The sequence below is a fragment of the Nyctibius grandis genome, chromosome 2 (assembly GCF_013368605.1).
Source record: "Nyctibius grandis isolate bNycGra1 chromosome 2, bNycGra1.pri, whole genome shotgun sequence".
Taxonomy (NCBI): Eukaryota; Metazoa; Chordata; class Aves; order Nyctibiiformes; family Nyctibiidae; genus Nyctibius; species Nyctibius grandis.
The window spans coordinates 104,533,875-104,557,307 of NC_090659.1; the positions used below are offsets into that span (position 1 = coordinate 104,533,875).

Consider the following 23,433-nt stretch of genomic DNA (forward strand, 5'->3'; position numbering starts at 1 on the left):
CACAGAAGAAAAACATGTCAGCTGTTGTGCTCGCACCCTTCAGGACTGTTATTTAATTTATTGAGGCACAGTCATGATCTCGGGACAGGAGTACACAAGGCTCCTGCAAACTCTGTCTCCTTCTACAGGATTTTCCATTCTGCCAGCACTGTCTTTAGTTACAGGAAAATGCCCAGGGGTACTGTGTAAATTTCTGCTGTCTCAACGTAAAAGAAATACTGTTAGCCAACAAAAGGTTAAGAAAAAGTAATATTTGCACACTCAAATTAAAGAATTTTTCAGCTCAACTTCTCTGTGTAGACAAAGTCTGAAATGGATTTAAAAATCAAACAAAAAAGTCACTACCACCAGCTAGCCTCAAATATACTGTGCTCGAACTCCTGAAAAGGCTCTGTGGGCTAGTAGTTTGATTCAAGTCAAATCTTTACTAAGTCTTATCAGGATTGCAGAACACTGGGAGCTTAAAAATGTTAAGTGAATAAATAAATCAGAGGTTAATTATTTAATTATTATTTATTTAAATAAGAGGTTCTCCTCTTTCCCTATCCCAAAGGCATGTGAAATTGTTTCAAATATGGCAAGTGTCAATTAAGAAGCAAAAAATTTGCTTCAATTAAATGAAAAATAATATTTCTTGGTAACAACCAAAGACCTTCAAAACATCAAATGCAGACCATTAGAAAGGTTTATTTAAACCAACCAGAAAACAATAATGAGGGTATCATCTATTTATGTAAGCTACACAAAGACAATGTGAAACCCAAATGAAGTAAGTAAAGCATAATAAAAAGGGTAAAATTCTAGGCTAAAAGCAGAAAAGGACAGTATTGCTTAAAGAAGCAAAATGAAGGGGGATTTTCAAGAAAATAGAAGTACTTAATATGCAAAGGCAACACCTCCATGAATCTCATACAGCAGTATAGAAGCAATGAAGTACACACAGGACAAAAAAAAAGTCAAAGGAAAAAATAACAGAGAATTTAATAACAAAATTCTAGAACCATACAAACATAAAGAGCACAAAATTCATGTGATAGGAAGAAGAAAGTCCACCAGAACAGTAAAGAAAAAGATTATTAATAGTGAATGGACAACAGGAGGGTACACAAGCAGTACAGAGAAAGATGATCAGAAAGTAAAAATAAGGCCCCTGTTATTCTGACATCTGCAATCATGTGAACCCTAGAAGGCAAAGCATGAACTGAAAAGATGCGAGACAGCCTGCAGAAAAACAAGATATCATCAACACTGAGGGGAAAATGCAACAAGTGATATCCACACTGTAATTTGTTTTGGTTCATGCAACCAGTTCTTTGTTCCAGTTTGGAATAAAGAAATTTTCTCCATATCACAAGTTTTCTACCAAGGGAAAAAAAAACAAAATACCCTCCCCTACTTCCAAATGCTATGTTTAACTTAGCATGAGTTAGACATCTGCATAATATTCACTAAATGTAGATTTTTGCTCGGTTTCATACAACCATCAGTCACTTTCCAAATCTATAATCAGTAGTGAAGAAATACAGAAATATTGCTTCTGACTTTTAATCATCCACCATTAAACATGATCTTTTAAAATGATAAAACATGTATATGCAAAGATAACCCTACCATTAATAATAGGAAAAATATCTAACATGATCATTAGATTCTAGATTTATAACTCATGACATAAAGATTGTGTTTGAACAGCTTTGTTGCTTTGATCAGCTGCCACCTTCATACGCAAAGAAAGCAACACAGGTATCTTTCTTTGAACAGCAGTGATTAAAAAAAATACAGTATGTACCTGCAGGAAATCCCATTACATTGAATATTCTGTCGAGCTGGTCATGGTGATAAGGATTACTAGTTTTGATATCTTCTTGTCGACAATGGAATATTGGCTCTGATGTTAGCAGCTCTGCAAATATACACCCTATGGCCCAAATATCTTTAAAAAAGGAGAACAGAAATAAAAATCAAATGACTCTTTCCAAAAGCATCTTGGTGAGGTAGAATGTTAGTTTTTAGCTTATCGGAGATAAGGTCCCTGCATTGAAAGTGTCAAGTTTCCATTGTACAAGTGCAACACTTCCTCGGCTTTTCCTTTTAGCTGCGGATAGAGGTGCACAATTTAGTAACTACACAGGAGCTGAGAGTGTACCACACAAGTTCTTGAGGGGTTTTTAAAGTGTAGTTACCATTTATTGCTGTAAAAAAATTAATTTAATTACAAAAAAAACCCAAAGGAAACTATTTGGGTAACTGTCCATGCATAAAATACAAATGAAGAAAAGCCAACCAACATCTTGCCCTTTCACTGCCATGCTGTCCCTGTCAAGAAGTGTGCCCTCTCTGATCAGCCACTGGGCTTAGTAAGTATTAAATGACCCCAAAAATACAAGTTGAAAAGCAGTGATATTGGAATAAGCCAAATGCTATCTGTAAAACCTTGCGGAAAGAGAGTAAAAAGAAAATCGCTCCATGCCCGTGTACCTCACACCCGTTTTTTTGGTAACATTAATCTAAAAAAACCAAACCAAAACCCTTTCTGCTTTAACTGTTGTGTCCCAATCCGTAAAATCAGATAGCCTGAATTTTTCCAGTTGTTTTCCTGATCTTTTCTAGTATATACAAATATAATTTTTAACTTATATAAAGAAATGCTACACTGAACCTTGAATGAACAAGAAAAGGTCATGAACAAGGACAAAATCAAATGACGCAGAGAGCATAACCCCATTACTCAGTGTTTGTATACAGTCAGGTTTTATCTATGCTGAAAAAAAATTATGTACTAAAGGCTATGACCATCCATGCAGTTTCACATGCTGCAAGCAGAAGAAAATGCCGGTAAAGTGAAGGAACGTGCAAACACAACAAAAAAAGCAGTTTAAAGGAACATATAAAAGAAATGTATTTAATCTATAAAACAAATAAGAGTACTAACAGAAAAGTAAATGAAAATACAGTTAAGTCATAAATGTTAGAATTTCTGGCAAAAACACTGACACAATCTTAAAAAAAATAATGGTGACGGTCTGAGGAAAGAATTCCAGGTTACAGAAACACCACCACGTATACCAACATACAACCTCCGTGTTTGTGCAAAGTGGAGCGTGGCAGGGGAAGTTATTTTCCCACAAACGGCTTCCAGGCTTTAACTTCTCTTTTAAACCAGCCAGCAAGAGAAAAACTTCCCTGTCCTCTTTCCTACAGTCTCTCCCTTCCATGGCAAAGCTGTTCATGTCCACTAAAGGTGAATCTCCCTCCAGGCTGCTACTGGGCTGTTCCCCCTGACCCACAGCCACAGCACATGATGCCCCTGCCCTCAGCGATCCCCTACCTCCAAACTGTCAAGAGCAGAGACTGGCAGAGCAAAGGCAACCGCACCATGCCAAAGGTGTTCAAATTCAGACCAGTAAGTATGAATTAAGTGGTGAGGAAGATGCAGCGTTGAGCTGATGTAACTTAGGCCATCCTCACAGTGTCTGCGTTCAGTGAGGCTTCAGTTTTTCTGGATATGCCTGATGCAGCATCACAGCTCAGCCTGTTGCGTGACCCTGATCACATCTCACTACTTCAAGCAATTCCTGTTCACAATTGTGCTTTGAAAAATACACAGAGAGAGGCTAAAATGCAGCTTATTTTTACAGTTTATTTTCAGTGCAGCCAATATGTTCTCTATTCTGTACATTCCTTATTTTATGTATTTATTACACTAAGTAAAAACCTCTGCAATAAAATTAATGCACTGTGCCTGATCATCGTCATACATATTCTACTAATCGTTCGAAGATGCATCTGTATTTTGTATAAACAGCATTTATGAAAATCTTGTGTGAAAGTCATATAAAATTACATTGCATTGCAGGGCATTTGGAGCCAAAACCCAGAAATATTTCATTCCTATATCTAGCCAGAGACCTTAGTAAACTAAGCAATGTGTCAAAGTTCAGTATTTCCTCAAGAATCAGTAATGTACCTTTAACTCAGATACTGTCCTTTGTCCTATTTATCAATGCTTCAATGTTTGGGCACACTATATATAAAGAACAAAATATTACATTTTTATCCAATTTACTTACCAATAGCTTTGGTATAATGCCTTGCTCCAAGAAGCAACTCTGGAGCTCGATACCAGAACGTTACAACTACCGGATCCAAGTCTGCTAAAGGCTTCAGAGGTGAATTAAATAATCGGGCAAAGCCCATGTCAGCTGCAAAATTCAAAGAGAGATGCTTTAAAATTTTAGGAAAACTACCAACTATATTTTTTTCAACGAACTGATTGAGTTTACTTGTTAGCACTACCATCACTGTGCTAAATAAAACACAAACGCAGACTGTAGCAGATATGAATTCTGTGAGTAGATTTTCTCCAGTGAGAAGCTACTGGAGGTCATCACCTATAAAGTATATCATTATAAATCATTACTAACATGAGCCATTTAGAACAAAGAATTAACCATTGTTCTGAAAAAGCGCATCAACTCACTTCTCTCAGGACACTGGTAAATCCTGACTCATTTTACCTGGTATTCTCTGGTAAAATATTCTGTTATTACAGGATGGTCTTTCAAGAAGCAGCATTTTAAATGTGAGTGAAATGCAAGTTCTGCAAAGGTTAGAATGATTTATAATACATACATGCACATCACAAAAGCTCCCTCCTCATGAAGTTAGCTGTAGCAACACTTCCTTCACACAAAAAAAAGCAACTAAGCCTACAGCATCTGCCTCCCTGCTGATTTTCTATCAAGACATATTTCCACTATCAAAGATACCAGTACTAAATACCATTTAGGCTATGGTTTTTAAATTCTGTTCGGGGGCATTATATCATTAAAAACTGCTTTTTAGAATTGGTGGTATACAACTGCCTTGAAAGCTGTCTGAACTACCAAATATAAGTGACACAGGAAAAAATGGGCAGAGACTAAAATATGCACTTTCTCCCATCAAAGAGCTTTCCCAACCCACCACTCCCCAAATCCCAAGAAAGAGGGACTCTGGTGCAGTTACACATGCTGAGAAAGACTCGAATGAAATGAGATGAGTAGCCATTCTGAGGGAAAAGGACCTACGTGCTATAGCTCACTGTCTGAGGGAAAACTGCAGTGGAAATATGGGTCTCTAACTTGACTACACAATCCTTAATTTTTTTTTCCTGTGCATTCCTATTTATGTTTGTTTTAATGCATTTAAAAAGAGAAACATTTTACAGTTTTCTACATTAGAATATCGCTTACTCAAGATATGATCAAGTCACTAGTAACTATGAGAAATAAGGAAAATTGTTGGCAGAAAGTGAATTTGACTCAAAATGACATAAAAAGCCTATAAAAATTATTTTAAGTTAAATACCAGTTATGTATTTTTTTAGAAAAATTAGTTACACTGGAAAAGTGGAAGCCCTTGGTATGGGTGTAACTTCTGCATTCTTTTCCTGCTGTGGTAATATCTCAAGAAAATAAGAAAAAAATAAATATCTACATTTTGATAACACACTTACAAATCCAGGGTCCCCCCCGCTCTTCCCCTGCTGGGAATGGATGGCTCAGAGGACTGGTGGTCCGATACAGAATCTTTCACCTGTCCATTAACAGAGTCTCAGAAAATTTAGTTGTGCTCTAATTTATTTCCAAATTAATTCAAAACTATCAATTAAGAAATAAATGGGTGGTCTACGTGCAATTACTAGCAAGTAGTTGTGTATAGCAAATATCACCACCGCAGCTGAACGTGAATGTGCCCAGAGGATGACCTACATTCTCAGTTTTGGAAGCAACCGCTCCGTGAAGAATAAGGTAATAGGAAGAAATTTTCCCTTCTGCTGTCTGTGCCGTACCTGTTTTGTACGGAGAAGACCTCAGTCTCTACTGTCAACCTTAAACCTCGGAAGGGCATTAAAAACTTTCAGGGTAGGATCTGCAGAAGCATTCAGCCCTGGCCTGTCTGCTCCTTGGATTTCAAAGGGCGAGGGAAGAACTAGAGCAGCACTGAACGCTCCAAGAAAATCCTACCCCGAATCATTATACTCATGATTAACAATATAGTTCAGATAAATGAAACGGTAAGAGTACAGAGCAACAATGCAGAAGAATAATCTTCTAAAGAAAGCCAGAGGGAAGTGAAAAAGATGAACTAGCTTTAAAAAAATCCCTTCCAAAGGGGCTACATTACCATAACAAATAGAAGTAGGCTGTGTATTAGCAGTCTGCTATCAAAGCACAGCCACGCTAATGGACAGCGTGGTATAGCTTATTACTGTTAGACTACAGTTAATTGTTATTTATTTATTTACTTTAATTTAAAACAACTGAAGTTCTACAAATTATCCTCTCACTGTGAACAGTAACTCCCACCAGCAAATGTTACAATAGTGGGGAAAGCGTTAGGCTCTTCCTACCCTGGTACACCCCAGTTTGAGCATTTAGCAGTAGTTCTCGCTAAGCATTTTCGCTGGATTACTGGGTTTTCTGGACTTTAAGATCCCTTGCGTTTATCTCCAAGGGACCTGCCTACCCTTTCAAGAACATCTGGTAGGCTAAATGCCACCTTTGATTCCGTTATAAAATTTAAGTTTTGTAGTAATGAGTAGTTCCCTGTTTAGATTTTATAAGCAGCAGCAAGATAATGTCATGGCAGTACAGGGGTAAATGGAGGAAATTTTAAAATTTCATTTCTTTCTCCTCCTTTCCCCTAGCTAGCGCTCATCTTTATCCCCATAACAAAATCCCCCACCCCACACAAACACCCACTTAAACAAAATATAATGACATTTTCCCCTTTTCATTGATGAGGCTACAGCATTTCATCGTCAGAACTGGTGCATGAGGCCAATATCAAGAAGCCAGTCACTCAGAAAACAGCATTTAGGCAATATGCCCAGGCACATACTAGTATTACAGTGACTACTTTAGGTTGTACAACTGCACCTTCAGAACATTCTAACTTAAATGCTACACTGGGACTTATCAAAGATATAAACATACCAATTTTTACTCTTCCTCGCTCAGGACCTTCACCCATAACTAAAATATTAGCAGGTTTCTGTGGAAAAAAAAATAAATATACAATACATATACCACGATAAACCTAAACATAAGTCTCTGAAAAGTTAGTTAAGCTTTGTTTTGCCAGTTTTAAACCAACTTTGTTTTGATAAAAATGACAAGTTTCTCTGTCACGGTAAAGCTGTGCAAGGACCCAGACACAGGCTCTCCCTGACTGCACCTTCCTCACGTTTCTTTTCAGCATTTCCAGCGCCATGCTCCCTAACTCAACCCTGGCGTCTGTCCTCAACCCGCAGGAGCCGGCAGTTGCCGAGCCGCGGAGACTTCTACCAAAATTGCCCTAGATGCTCTTGGCAGGAGGCAGTCCCGCTGCTGCCCACCACCCTGCACCCCCAGCACAGGGATGGGAAGCCACCTCTACAAAAGGTTTTGCCCAGGGTCATTGGGCACATTTGCAGACACATTTTACATAAAAAAATACCTGAGTGAGATACAGATTAAACATTACCATATCATTTTATATTGGAGAGAAATATAATCTAAATTATTCCTATTTACAAGTGTATACCAATTCAGACAGCTGCAAAACTTGAAACCATTGCCTTTACATTATTTTTCTCTCCATCTTCCCTTCCTTTCTTTTACTAGGGAGGCGAGTTAAAGAACTAAGCTAGAGTTCAGCTGGTTAGAAACATAACCACTCACTTCTTAATCCTGTATTTTCTGCCATCCTGTTTCTCATAATACAGTCTCGGCATCTGCAGTCAGAAGGTTCCTCAAATGCTAACACTGTTTATATAAATCAAACCTGCAGTGATTATTTTGAGGGAAAAAAAGGCAGGAAACTCACAACTAAATCTGAAAATTTACGTCAGACTTGTTTTGAAAATGGAGTGATTTAGATATCCAGTTATACGGTAAATCCCGTACAAAACAGGGTCTCCTATTCAGTTGTGAATGGTAAGAATTATAATAAGGCTGAGTTAGAGCTCTTGCTTTGCTTTCCCAGTTTAAATTGTTCTGAAGAAAAAAAGTACCCCAGCAAGATAGTTTAGGCTACCTAAAAGTTAATATAATAAATCCTAATATCTTAGTGTCATTTACCAAACAGCATTCTAGGAAATTCTCAAGTCTTCCTAAATCTATCAGGCTCTGGTGTAAACACATTCAAAGAGACAGAAGACCACAATTTGATATCAATCTAGAAGTAATTCATACTGTGTAAAACAAGGTGCAAAAATTAATAACCCAGCAAAAAATTTTCTTGAGAAACTTAATTACTACTGCTTACAAAAGGCTCCAACGTAGATTTCTGAAACTGTACAATCCATGAACAAAATACATAAAAGGAATCTGAGGTCTTTGACCATCTCTTCTCTGAGAGCAGGTTAAAGACAGAAGAAAATACTACTGCTTGACTGTGTTCAAAGAGGTAAGATACATGCCATTATCTTTCCAACAGCAATAACAACAGATCCAACTTCTGCTGCATTAGCTCAGTGATACACACAAGAACTTGTGTCCCACACCACCACCATTCCTTTTTGGTGTTTTTAATAAAGGCACACACTCCAGGGGAGTATCACTTCAACATTAAAAAAAATGCAGTATGTGGACACACAGCTCACAAAACATTCAATTTTGATTGTTTCTAGAAAAATGCTAGAAATAAACAAGCAGCATAAATCTTTAAATTCAGAGTTAATGTTGAAGTTTAAAGCAATTCAAACTGCTAGGTAAGAAAACACAGCATTTCACTACATAAACCATTCTATTGCTATGCTCTGACTCAAAGAGAAAATATGCATATCTTTTACAAAAGCCACTTCAATGTATCTGCGATTTTAATAAGCTACATGCCTAATTAATATTTTTTTGAGTTAACGATACATTACACAGGCACTAAAATTTTTCAGATAAGACATTGACCTAAAGTATAATTTCCCCCCCTGCATTTTCATGGGTTGATAATACTCTACAAAAATGACTGTAACATCCTCACGATGTTTTTACCTTGAAATATTTTACTATTTGGATTTTGATAGGGGCTCCTTGATAGGGACAAGGAGCCATATTCACACAAAGACTCCATTATGCCAGATGATTAATCAACACAGCAGCGGGTAAAAACTCCTGCCTCAAAGATCTTCTACCTTAAGTTCAAGGTAGGTACAGATGAGAAGAGAAAGCACAAAGAGATGAGACAGTACTGGTTAGCAAAATAAGTAGCAACAGCTTGATTCACACTCAGGTTTTTCTTCCTCTCAGGATTTAAAGAAAACATTTAAAAATACAGACAATTTAGAAATCCGTGTGGGAGTCTTCTAAAGCCACAAAATAAAAACAAAAATTAAAAAAAACCTCCCACTCAGTCGATCTGGAATAACCATTCACAGCAATTAACCTCTTTCTAGAGTCAAAGGCCCTTCTCTGAAACAGCTCTGTTTGAAACAGAAGATTCTTACTACAGACAACAATATTTATATAGTCACATCACTGTAAAGAGATACAATATCACAGTTAAAGACTAAAAAAAAATAAATTTAAAATCAGAGGTCTTATTCTGAAGGTTCCCATTCCTAAAATCATTGCATTAGTAGCCTGGAACAACATCGTTAGTTGAATGAATTTTCCAAATAAGACCATTAATCAGTATTTAAATTCAATACGGGAATATCTATCAGACAGTAGTATATGGACAATATTGGTGTTCCTAAAACATAAGCATTTTGAGGACTCCCTGAAAAACATTCAAGCCCACTAACAAAAGTCAAAACGTGGGTCAGGGTTTCTAGTTAGATATCTTTGACTCAAGTCCACCATCCGGAAAAAAAAAACAACTCCCCGTATTTGTCTCTTTGGGCAACTCATTACATATTAGAAATGTATTTGCAAAGAAAAATAAGCAGCCATTAGAAACAGAAGGGAGAAATATGGACAAACTTCAGTTTCATTTGTTAAATTTCAGTCTAATTTTAATTATCTAGAGAAAATTAAAGTGCTTATTCAAATCACTCAGACTGACCAAGTGAAGAAAAATCTTTCAGCAATTTTTATAGTGTCTGAAAACACACTACTTCAAAAAGTTGATCTTTTGTAGTTATTAAAAAAGGATAGCTATTTCAAAGTCAGTCATTTTTGTCCTAATAGAGGCATATTTACTTTTGCCTTCAAGTAAAATAAGTTGCTCATGCCAGACAAATGGAAATGAGAAAGCTGTTATGACCCTAGACAGAATGTGAAGAGCCATGCAGTGATGTACAGCTGAGTACTTCAGAGACCAACAAAACAACTTTCACAGAACAGAATTTAAGAAAAATCACCCTCCTCCCCCACACCCCACCTCAGCAGCAGGGCAATAATGCATTTCCATGGGAGAATGGCCTTGGGACCATGGCACAGCACTAAATCTTATCTTGTGCTAGGGTCTGCCTTTGCAGGACTCCTTGTGTGATTCCTAGACAAATCCTAATCTTGTGCATTTAATCACTATTACTACCGAAGAGAGAGCAAAGATCCTCACTGAAATATTTTTAGGTACTTTAAATTAATCATTTGCAAAGTACAAACAGAAATCCTAAGCAGAAAGCTAATTTCAAATAAAGGAGCTAAAAAAACAGAGGCTATGCCAACAGGTTCATAGATGTTCGGAGAACTTCAGGCAGTCACCTTCTTCCACCTGCCTGACCTGACATGTGATACTGCTCTCTGTTCATCCTGATCCCAACGTCTCCGATGATGAAGGCTGCACAATTCCCAGGCAACCTTTCCTCTTTCACTCTTCCCTGTTGCAGGGTTTTTCCTTTGCTTCTAACACAACAAATGAGGTTACTCCTATTGCCTCTTCTCTTATACATCAGCAGAAAGTATAGACAACCACTGCAAGGACTTCTTGCATTTCTGAAGATCTAGATCTCTCTTTCGTCCTATCACTCAGATTAAAAGAACTCTCTTCTGCTCAGTGTTTCCCAGTGGGTTATTTTTTCTAGATGTATGATGACCGTTGTGGCTTCCCTCAAGCTGTTCTGCCTTGGGCTAGTGATTTGTTTGAACTCGAGTGCTCCAAATTACACACTGCTCCTGCCGAAGCTTCGCTAAGGCTAAATACAGCAGAAGGATTGTTTTACATGTCTTCCACTGCATGTTTCACTTTATACAATCCCAGTATGGCATCTGGTTTTGCCTCACTGTGTGAGGCTATTGATTGATGTTAAGGTTACGATCCATGCATTTGCTTCACATCTTTTCTGCAGGACTGCTACTTATTTTTTCTTTTTTTTTTTTTTAAAAATCATTGTTCCATTTGAACAAACACTGCAGTCACATACTGCTTCTTAACATACACTGAAAATGTTTGTTCAGAGGGGAAACTCAGACTTTAGAACTTATTTGATTTTCTATTTTGAAGATAAAAATGCAAACAACATGAAAATTATACCAACCTATGTCTTGATGTGGACATATCAAAAAAAAAGACAGTATTCTTGTTGCTCACAGCCAGTTATTCATAGGAGCAGGAGATGATTACTTATTCTAAGTCCGCATACTAGAAGTCCGGAAATCACAGGACATTCTCTCATGCTCCAGGAAAGGTATTCTGCAGTGGGATCCTCCTTCCACTAAGTTTTACTCATCAAAGCAGTGAGGAAAAAACCTGGCATTTTTGGACAGGTTAGCCATTGTGATCTTTGATACTTACTACTTGTAGCATCAAACCAGGTCTGTAGGAACTATTACTCCACATATTTTTTTGCTCCTAGGCTGTTTCTGGACTCCTTAGTTTTCAAAGGTTGATTTTAAACTTACCTATCAATGAGTAACCAAAATTCCTTTCAGTTATCTATGGCATTACAATGTAGATGCTACCTTCCCCCCCAGCCCCCCCCCAACATTTATTGTTTGCAGTAGTCCCATGTATATTTACGAACAGACTCACTCTTGCATACCTCCATTTTAACGTACCTTTTAATAAGGCTTTAGCATCATCCTAACTAATTTTCGTTCGGACAATCCCATACTTAAAAGTTTGGCTACTAAAACATTACACAGTAGAGGGTTCACAGTGATGGGGTGAGCCACACCAGTGACTTTTGTTAACCACTAATATTTGTGGATCGTTAATGGCTGTGCCACCAATTTTCAGAACTGACCATCTCACCCATTTCTACCTGTGATGAGCCAAGATAATTGAAAAAAGGTAACATTGGTTTTCATTTAAAAAAAGCATTTTAACTTAAAAAGAACAATACTAAGCAAAGTGCCTTTATCCCTGAATTATTTTCCTTTTGCAATTATGGCCTCAACAATGATGCCATTAAGATTTAGGATGACTGACTTTTTAATATTTTAGACTTCAAAGTATTCTGTTAACCAACACAGGAACAGATTCAAATGCACAACCCCACAATCATATTAAAAAAAACAACTTCTTCAGCTGTATGTGAGCAAGTGCCTGAGAAGCACGAAACACAAATAAGTTAAAAATGTCTTGCTGCAAAGTTTGTAATTCAATGGCATAAAAAAAAAAATCAAAAACGTTTTGAAATATAACTGCAAGGGCTTACTAAGTTGTAGCCTACTTGAAAGAGCACTTTCGTGATATAGGGGTAGAAATCTAAAATATCAATGTGGTTTATCACTTCACAGTTAGGTCCTGTGACAAGTAAAACTGTGCAGCAAAACCCTACTAGCCTTCAGCTTGCCTTGCAAAATTCACGCTCCTTCTAGGGTCTGTGACCCACCAAACATTCATGCTTTTAAGGTGCATTTGTCTGAACAACCCTGTTGATCTTCAAGTAATCATAACATATACCAAAATGTGTCCTTATTATCAAGGTGGGATGCTCCCTTATTGCATTCTTAGGGATTGGAACGGATGTTTTTGGAACACTTTATGGTTAAAGAAAATAATTCAATTCTCTTTCCACTTTAAATAAAACTGACTACTTCAATGCGAAATAGTACTCTACCACAATGAAAGTGTCAACCATGTTCAAATGATAGTATCAGCACTTTTTTTGAGTTAATTTATTTCCTTGAATTCAAAGATGCGTGTTCACTAGTAAAATAATTTCAGTCACATCTATTAACTGATTCAGGGCTTTAAAATACATTATCAAAGACCACCACAAACACTGGTGAAAACAATGCCTCCACAGAACCCAACATGTATTAAATATAAACATTAAAGTCTTCCTTTTAATTAAAAAAAGATACGAATTGTGAAAAGCATTGGAAAATTTTTTTTTAAATCTATTTTAATTTAATACTTCCTGTCAATTATCTTCTTACAAAGACCATCTCAGAGTTGTTTAAAAAAAATGAAAAACAAAAAACCCACCCAAAATCAAGTATCTAAATAAATTCTCATTAAAATCAGGAACCGTTAAAATTACCAGTAACAGCCAAACAAAAACAAAAACCTAACTTATCAAAGCACACATGCTCAAAAATTTTCTAAGTACAGAAAGTATTTGGATAGGATAGAAGATAGAGGGATGCCGTGTCTATGCCAGGGAAGCCTTCTGCTAGTTACCATCCCCATATTTTATCTCTGTTTCAGCCTGATGAAAGCTGTTGGCCTCACTATTACATTTTTATGCTCTGAACACACTCCCAAGAATTTTTTTCAGTTGCTGTCACTCAATTACTGCCAACTTGGGGTAATGTAACTTACTAAAGCCTGTGCACAGCCTAACACACAGGCATTTCTATTACTTGCATTGGAATTGAATTAGTGTTGAAAGAAAAAAAAACCTAATTATACTTTTCAGGCCAACTCTCCCATTCCCTAGAAATGTATATCAGGACAAGCTGCAGAGTGTGACTTTCTGTACTAAGACCAAGGAAGGAAAGGTGGATATCATAGGTAAAAACATTATTATAGCAAGTTTGCAGGAAAATTTGCTATCATGTCAAATATCATTAACACATCATACAAAAGTGTAATAATAAATGTAATAAATTAAAACAAAGTCTTGCAGAAATATATTTTCTGTGTGTTTTGCTACTCTGTCCATAGGTCAGGATGACTCTGGATGCTGTGGACACACACCACAGCAGGATCAAATGCAAGAGCAGAGTTTGCACTGGAACTGGTTTTTAAGTACTACATTATTCCAGTAATAATTCCATTTCCTTTTCCAATTTAGAGTTCCACCTCACAAGTGAGGATTTTGAATGGGTAATAAAACCCCTGAGTACCATTTTAGCTCACTCATTTTGTTGGAGCAGCTTCCACAGGCTGACAGGCATTCAGTAGTACTGTAATCTCATAATTTCTGATATTTTCACGCAAAGGAAGAAAACTGTCTTATTTACTCTTTGGTTTGCATGCAGTTATGATACCCCATGCCATTTTCCTTAACAGCCCTATTTTATTGTTGTTCTTCATTTACACAGTACTCTCATCACTTCCATATCACCCTACTTGTATTGACTAATACATAATTCCTCCTGTTCTGGATGAAGAAAAAATAGCAATTTATTACTATGCACTTTCCAGTGGTTGTCTGGGCTTTGATCTTGCTTACTTGTTAAAGCACCTTTGTGCACAGAACAAACACAATATTTCAAACAACGCCCCAAAGATTAAGTTTCGTGTCATTCGCGTTGAGAGCTAGTCAGATAAAGTTGGGAGTTCATACAGAGTAAGCTTTTATAAGGGATAAATGTGCCCTATTTATAAGGCAATTTTTTTTTTCACAGGCTACTTTGAAACTGCTCAGATTTAGAGTTAATCAGAGAACTGTTTTCTTGCCACCTTGTCAACTCTTCCTCAAGATGATGAGTACTGATCATTCATATAGATCATGGTATTTTCTTCCTGCAGCAAGATGCAGACAAAACATTGTTATAGCTATTTCCTGTACTTTGAATAATTTATACTCCTACCTTCCACAACATTTTACACAGCAGTAACTTCTTAACAAGGTATTTAGTACTAAAAAAACCAACAAAACTAAACTGCATCTAAGTGTTTCTAAAATCATACTCTAGGGTTTTCACAAAATTCTACTGCAGGGTTTTTATCGACTAAGCTTACTTCAAAGGTACATTAGTGATCAAAGAGCTTCTGGGCCTCCATACTTCCCTCATGTCAGAACTAGAAGCTATGTTGATAATTTTTCCATCTGGCTAGTACAGCTCGTTACCTTAACGACAGGACAGCTGCTAAAAATTAGATCTGAAGTTTCTAGAACATCCTTTCTCTGTACAAGTCTTACCTCTGTATTTATATATCTGGATGCAAGCTGGAACACAGGAGGTTATGGGTGCAAGCTGGAACACAGGAGGTTCCACTTAAATATGAGGAAAAACTTCTTTACGGTGAGGGTGACTGAACACTGGAACAGGCTGCCCAGAGAGGTTGTGGAGTCTCCTTCTCTGGAGACACTCAAAACCCGCCTGGACGCGTTCCTGTGTGATATGGTCTAGGCAATCCTGCCCCGGCAGGGGGATTGGACTAGATGATCTTTCGAGGTCCCTTCCAATCCCTAACATTCTGTGATTCTGTGATTCTGTGGATACGACACTTATTTCACTCAGTTTACCTACCACTACTGTGCGACAATGCACTAGACCAGTGAGCTAGTCTTCTCACACTGAAGGATTCCTTACTTACATTACTGTCTTTCCAGCACCATAATCAGATATCTGGCCATCTGGGAAAGCCAACACATTAAAAAATCAGACTAGTAACAAAAGAACAAGTTTAAAACTATAGACGAGAAAGAAATGTAGTATAGTCTGCCCATCAATTAATATATTTGCAACCCCAAAATTTCACTGCCTAATTCAGGCAGGATCTTTGCTATTAAAAAGATAAAAAAAGATCCAAATTACTTTAAAAAATCCTCATATATATACATACATAGATATAAAAATTATCTAAATATCATATATCCATATATGAATGACATCACTCAATATATTACCTATATCACACCTATATAATTCTCATGACATCACTTTACTTCAGTTATCAAGCTATGTAAATGTCCTGGAATTAAAAAAAGTCAGAATATCTCTAAACTTGAGAAAAGTAACAGCAAAAATATTTTACCAAATCCAAATTTGACAAAACAGCATCTTAAGGAATAAGCCCTCTTTATATAAAGAATGCTAGTTCTGCACATGGGCATCCTGCTTTCTGAAAAGTGCAGAAATTCAAGACAGAATGATATAGTAACTACACTTGCTAGGAAGAGATCTCCTTTGCAGTATTCAAATATCCCCAGCTACTGAAACTAGAAGAAAACAGAATATTTTCTAATATTTCAATAAAAAATAGTTGTGAAATATAGAAAACTTCCAAATCTTCATTATTGTTATGATGACAGCACAGAAATAAGCACTCAGGAAAACAAACTGGAGGTGGAAAAAGAAGAGTATGGTCATCTGACCATCTTTCCGTACATCTAAACAGCTACATCCTCCTGCTCCTCCTCCTCCTCTCCTATTTTTTGTACTGCACGACAGAATGAAGTCAGCATGGGTTTTAATGCAAACAACTTATTTTCTCTTCTGAAGACTTTGCGAGGGCAGTACAAATGGACTCGAGATTGCTGCAGAAACAGCTACTAAATGAATTTATGACTGACTGAAAATGCCAAGTTCAGCACACATGAAGTGATGGGATCCCTCAGCTGTCAGACAATTTTGGGTAGCTGACCAAAAGTTTTCATAACACCACATTTTTAAACACCTCCTTGTAGAAGCTGTTTAATAAAAAAACAGTAATAGAAACCTCAAGCCTTTTGGACAGTTAAACAATGAAGGCAACTTTCACAAGGAGCCCCTACACCTTCACGAGTAACATACTTGAGTAAACCTTTCAAAATGTCTTAATAATCCAATTTTCCTCACATAGTCAGAAGTAACAAAGCATCATATACACTAATATGAAATGTAAGAGGTATTGCTTTTGTAAGCAATATGGGGATTGAAAATATTCCCCCCAAAACACTTTTCCATATTTAAAAAACCACACTTTTCTTCATTCTACACATTCTTATTAAAGCATTAATCACAAAAATCCTTACCATTTCCTGGTTAAACATAATACTACTTTGGAAACACCTATTCATTTTTCGAAACACTTTTTATATTACCTGTGTAATTTTCGTACAAAAAAAATTTAAATTATTCAACTTTCTGCTTTGCTACATATTCCCCCTGCCCCCAATTAAATCAGTCTGCTATAGGATTCTCCATACTTTCATTCAGAGATCCTGCAGGAGAGGTACATTATATATAATTCTAAATAGGCAGTGCCTTTTTGAGCATTCTTCACAGTTGACAGGAGTTGTTAGTAAGTTTGGCCGATTTAATTTAACAGACATCAAGATATTACAGTCTGATCAGCCCTTATTCTCTTGGGGAAGGGGCTAAAGGACACTTGTGAGGTTTCAATAATTCCAATAAGAAACAAAGATATGAAATCTTTGTTAAAAGCCTTCACCGAAAAAAAATATATTTTAAATATTTTACATACTTCATGTATTATTAATTCACCTGTTCCCTTTTTCCTAATGAAATCTTTCAGTCTGCAGCATCTTAACAAGATGAGGTGTTCTCTGATGGGTGTAGCTCTTGAAGTGCATGTCCTCAGCATCTAAGTCTTAAGATCTTCCTCCTGCATTTCTCACTGCACATATTCCAGCTCCCTCCTAGGCCTTTCTTTTCCCACATCCAGAATCCTCAAGCTCCTTTCCCACCTGCCATCTGTTCTGATGACCAAGCATACAGGGCCAGTGGAGAGAGGTGTGCACTATGAATGACCAGTGAACTTCAGTGATCTTTAGAGTGCAGACAAGCCAAACTGAAAGCAGCCCTGGTGCAACTCTCAATGCATTTGTCCCAGAACATGTGTCCTCTTCTATCTGACATCTGCTTTTCATGAAATTTGAAAGAAGTTGACTGTTTTGATACCATATCTTTTCACAAAATATATCTGAAATTTGCTAACAGATACACAAGTTACTTGGGGGAACTAGCAAAAAAAGGAGCACATCCAGGTAAGCTTTGTCTCCTTAAGCAGCCAGGCTATGCCCACACAGTATCGACAGATCAACATAAGGGTTTTTTATTGTGGAGCATGCAACATCATTTGCATTTTTTCAGCTATTTTTCCTAGAGAACGTAGTAGCAATGCTATCATTTCTCCTGTCTAAAACTCCAAATCACCACCATATTTTCACTTTAGAAATCACTATGCAGTAAGTAGACAGATGTGTTTCTGGTACTGTCATTAAATGTATGTTCCATCAAACAAGGACAAACTTCTGAGAAGTCACTACAATGACATTATTTCTTGATGAAAGGCACTGAAAAGCCCTGCCTTGATTTGATACCCTGTAAGGCAGAGATGTAAATGGTTACAAAGATCAGTCCTGAGACATTCCATTCAATTCAGCCCCACTGAAGGGCTCTAGGGGAAGGAGGAGAGAGAAAACAAAAGCAGCACTCTTCACAACAGTGTTTTTAGCCATGTGAAGAAAAACTACAAGTTACTTTCAGCCTCAAATTTGGAGCTCCCCTTTTGCAACAGTTCTTCACTATCTGTTAACTGGTCTCAGATCACAGGTTAAAAATTATTTGATTTACAACGACATAGAAATGTCAGGAAAAAATGCTCTGCTTCCATTGCTTCTTGTGTCTGACAGTTCTGCAGCAGATAAAGTGAAAGATATCTCACTAAATATCAATAATAATATAATGTAACTTCATGTCTCCAAATACTCACCTGTGTTTTGTCCCTAAGACATCCAGAGGTTAAATAAGCAGCCTTACTTTTTCTGTTTCTTTTTTGCACCTTGTACTTCTTTGATGTTGAACTTTTCACTGACTACGGAACTCCAAATTCAGAAACTTTACCTGCATTTCCTCTAGCCAATAACAGTCTAAAAGTAAGTCTGCCTAGGTTTGGTCACATTATTGGATAGGTAAATTAGCAAAGCTCTTCTAATAATATATACATTGTTTCACCTTGACCTTCTGTTTAAACTTTGGACAAAGATTGTGTTTACTGTAGTTTCAAAACAAGGTATGTTCATGAATAGAGTAAAAAAAAGGTGTTGCCAGTATCACTGCCAGTTGTAAATGACAAGGTTGTGGAACTTAGCGTTTATCACCACAGAGGGTTAATTATTTTCAGAATTATTTATGGAAAAGAAATAATGAGCTAAGAAGCAAGAAATTTATTGATAAACTAAATCTAGGTTCCAACAAACAAACCGGAAATCGGTACACCAGACAAACTGATATAGTCAGACCCTTTGGAAGATAATGAAAGGCTAAAAAAAAAAATTACTTGTCTTCATGATACTCAGATAAGGTTGGACTTGACCATCAAGCAAATGGGGCTTTGAACAAAAGCAGTAGTATAAGAGAGGTGGATTTGGAAAACATTCTGAAATTGTTGAGATTTCTGACCTTTCCTGGCACTGTGTTTCATTTGAATCAAGTTTATAACCAAACTTTTTACTTGCAATCAGAAAAATATCTACCAAAAGTTTCCCTGCTCAGCACTTCATGTTACTATAATAGGAATCTAACAGCATTGTGTGGTAAAAGATTATGAAGAACTTTTAGGACTGGTTTTCCCATTTTTGCTAAACACTGGTTGCTTGGATAAAATTATTTTCAGGTGTATCTGTTGATCTCACATATTACCATAAGTCTTGGAGTTTTACTCTACCCTTTCACAATCGTTACTTAAAATTGTTAAATGACCTTGCGCTTGGCTTATAAGATCTGAGGTTAAAGATGATCAACCTGTAAAGAGCTATGGAAGATTATATCATACTCAAGAATTGCTTGAATGCAGGTGGCCTATTAATGAAAAAAATCTGTTCAATATCTTAAAAGATGACCAATTTACAAAAAATCACCAGGAGCCTTGCTATGAAGACCAAATACAAACTGGAGAAGTAGACTGAATATTGTAATTTTCACTTATCTTTTCCTTTTGATTTCAGCGCTTTAGCACAATAGGAATAGTATTCCAGCTAAGAAAAAAAGACATAGGGCTAATCCAAGAGAGGTCTAAAAATATGTATCTCCGTAATACTTTAATCCTATAGAATTGACAAATTTTTAATCTCAAAGAAGCTATCTCTTTCTAGAGATACTGCAGTTACAGATGTTTTCCATACCCAAAGTTGCTTACAATTTGAGTAGAAACATATCTTTCATTTTATGACCACACAGCTTCCAAAAAAACTTTTGGGGATACACCATCTTTTTTCCTCAGGAAAAGAAAATGTCACCATGTCCTCCCTCTCATCATGCTGCAGTCAGATACTTTGCAAAAATGTCCTCCTTCACTGCAAAGGTTTCGTATTTCACTGCTTTCTTCACATTGTTCCTTATTCCATATCAGCTATTTGATCTTTCACATTTTTCTTACTCACACCTGCTCCCACTCCTCCCCTGCCGTGTCTTCTCTTCTATTGATTTGTCATGAGCTGGATTTTAGATTTTGAAAAAGCAGTAACTGAATTCTTCAAGACAGATCAAATGGTGAAGACAACACATTAAAAGAATGGCTGAGGTTGGAAGGCACCTCTGGAAATCATCTCCCAACTTGTTGAGGGTGCGCTCTGTCCCATTGTCCAGGTTATTAATGATGACTTGAACAGCACTGAACCCAGTATCAGCCCTTGGGACATTCCACTAGTGACTGGTGTCCAGCTAAACTTTGTGGCACTGATCACAATCCTTTGAGCCCATCAACTCAGACAGTTTTCAATCCACCTCACTTCACTGTACGCTTACCGAGTTTGTGCTTCATTTGTTTGTCTACAAGGGTGTTACGGGATGCAGTGCCAAAACACTTACTAAAGTAAGCAACACGCACTGCTTTTCCCCCATCCATCCAGCTAGTCGTTGAAGGCTTTCAGGTTGGCTAAGCATGATTTCCCCTTCATAAATCCATGCTGACTACTCCCAATCACCTTCATTCTTTCAAATGTTTGGAAATGGCTTCCAGGAGGATTTAATCCATCACCTTGCCAGTGATCAAGGTGAGAGTGACTGACATGTAATTTCCCAGATCCTCCTTCTCACCCTTCTTGAAGACTGGAGTGACATTTGATTTTTCCCCCTCAGGAACCTCCCCTGATTGCTATGACCTTTCAAAGAGAGTGGCCTCACAGTGATTTGCTTATATGAAGCAAATTATTTTAGATATCTCTATAGGCTTCTCTGTGGTGAATTTAAACATCTCTAAGCAGTATGCCTTCTACTTTTCTGATTGGAAGGCTGGTAGTACTGCAGCAGTATACTCTGTATTTCTAGCTTCAAATCTGTGTTTGTGCAAAGTTGACATACATTACTCAGTCAAGAGCTTGACCTAACAGGCCATTGTCAACAATAATGTCCAAGAAGCAAGCAAGACAAACAGATTCTCATTTGTGCAGCAGTTCTTAAAAAAAAAAAGTGTATTTGGGTTTGGTTTGGGTTTGGTTTGGTTTTTGGTTTTTTTTTTAAAAAAAGTCACTGGCATGAGCATCAAATACTTAGTTTTGCAGTCTCTTCTGATCATTTATACACTTGATTAGTTACTGGTTTGAAAGTTTAATCTAAAACAAAGAAAATGCTCAGAAAGGCAGGCAAGGGAGTAGTTATGTTCCCTGCAAATAGCAGCATTAAGGAACACTAGAAAATGTTATTTTAACTACAGAATATTTAGAATTACAGTAAATTACAACTCACAGGAAAGCATGTTATTACAGCCTATGCAAGAAAACAAGGTTCTGACAGACACATTGGTCTTTTGTGATCTCATGAAAGCACACACTTACATCATGAGAAACACCCTGGAAACAAAAATCTTGGGAAACGCAACAGCAGACAATCAAAACAGTGATTGGGGTTGGGTTTTTTTTTTCCTCCTTCGAAAACAAATCACCAATAAGTCATTACAATACCTTCTGTGAAATAATGCCTGTTATCTGTTTATACACTTAAGCAGGGTAAAAGATCACCCTGCTTTTAGAAGTTGATAACTTCTTCATAGTAATGTGCACAGCTTTTCCTGCTATTTGTTTTTAAGCATTCAGGTTCATTCCTTCCAGTGACCACACTTTTGTAAGCACTAGAGCAGGACCAAAGGGCATTCCTGTATTTCTGAAGTAATCCTTGAATACTGATGAGGTAGACGTCCTTGGATTCAAGGGCTTTAATGTGGAAAATTGTAAATTGGCAGGGTAAAAGTTCCATATATTTAACTTTGCCTAAAGCACATACTTAAGTGATTCACAGCCAGAGCCTGGGAAGTGACTAAGGTGTTGTCTACAAAAAAACACCCTGGCAGTGGCTTCTCCTCATTTGCTGTTAAAAGAACATCTTTAATGTTCCCGCTAATCCCAAACCTGGCAGCAGGTATCCTTGGGAAGAGTCCAGGTCCCAGAAAGCTACATTCCAACTGTATTAAAGCTCGTCTTCCTGAAAGCTTATTAAAAATCAGCGCTCATCCCACAGCAGCAGTTCAGCTGAGCTGCACACTAGGAACGCATTAAATAAGCTGCACTACCCTGTGCTAGCACTGGTTTGCAAATGGTCACATCCACAGCGACACAATCCCAGACTAACTAGGACATGGATGTTATTGACAAAGGCTAAAAGATTTGTCATTCCTTTGGCAGGAGACAGGAGGAGAGAAATGGGAAGCAGGAGCTCAGCACTGTGTTACCCACTTCCATATCTGACTTGCCAAGTGGCAATTCATCTGTTCAGCACCCACTCACGTTGTGCACAAAGAAATAGGCAAGGGAATTTAGTCCGAAAATTTGGGGCACCATAGTGTCTCAGCTGCAGTACTGTAAGTAAGAGCTGTGAGATTTCCTCAGGGTTTTTTTGTTTGGGAGTGGTTTTTGGGTGGGGTTTTTTTGCGGGGTGCTAGTATGTTTTAAAGTATTGCTGCACCACGTGAGCGCTTCAAACAGCTTCAGTGCAAAATCTATTATTAATTTAATATTTTGTTAATATATTATTAATTTCAATTGCAGACTAATCTTACTGTCATCATACAAAACTAGTGGAGTGGTGCTCATCTTTCAGCTGAGACTGGATCCTGACTGCGTGGACAGGACTAGTACAAACTAGTATTAAATAAAGATGCACTTTTAAATGCTAATAGGCATGGCATAGAAGTTGCTGTACCATGCAAAGGGACCTCTATTTTGAGCCCATTACTTGAAGAAATCTTCCAAGCACACTGCAAATTCCATCCTCTATTTCTCTCGCTGGTGGAGGCTCCAGATTGATGAAAACAGATCTATGGCCAGTCTTCTGCTTATGCTTATTTTTAGTGTGGAAAAAGAACTTTGAGTAAAGGAAGAAGTCCAACAGCTGGATATCATAAAGTGAAAAAAATGCTAGCAAAAGAAGTCATCAAAATGCAGTATGTTTCAAGCACGCTTGATAA

General features: G+C 37.2%; 1 protein-coding gene across 3 annotated transcripts in view; it reads right to left on the bottom strand.

Moving 5' to 3' along the window:
* The window catches only part of CDK8 (cyclin dependent kinase 8), a 93,023-nt gene that overhangs the window by 15,663 nt on the left and 53,927 nt on the right, over positions 1-23,433 (bottom strand). For 2 of the 3 annotated variants that reach the window (XM_068422886.1, XM_068422877.1), the window contains exons 5-7: positions 6,981-7,038; positions 4,071-4,202; positions 1,790-1,933 (exon numbers count right to left, since the gene is read on the bottom strand). In XM_068422886.1, coding sequence (XP_068278987.1) covers positions 1,790-1,933; positions 4,071-4,202; positions 6,981-7,038 — 334 coding nt within the window. The remainder of the gene's footprint in view (positions 1-1,789; positions 1,934-4,070; positions 4,203-6,980; positions 7,039-23,433) is intronic. The other variant, XM_068422869.1, reaches the window with a different exon arrangement.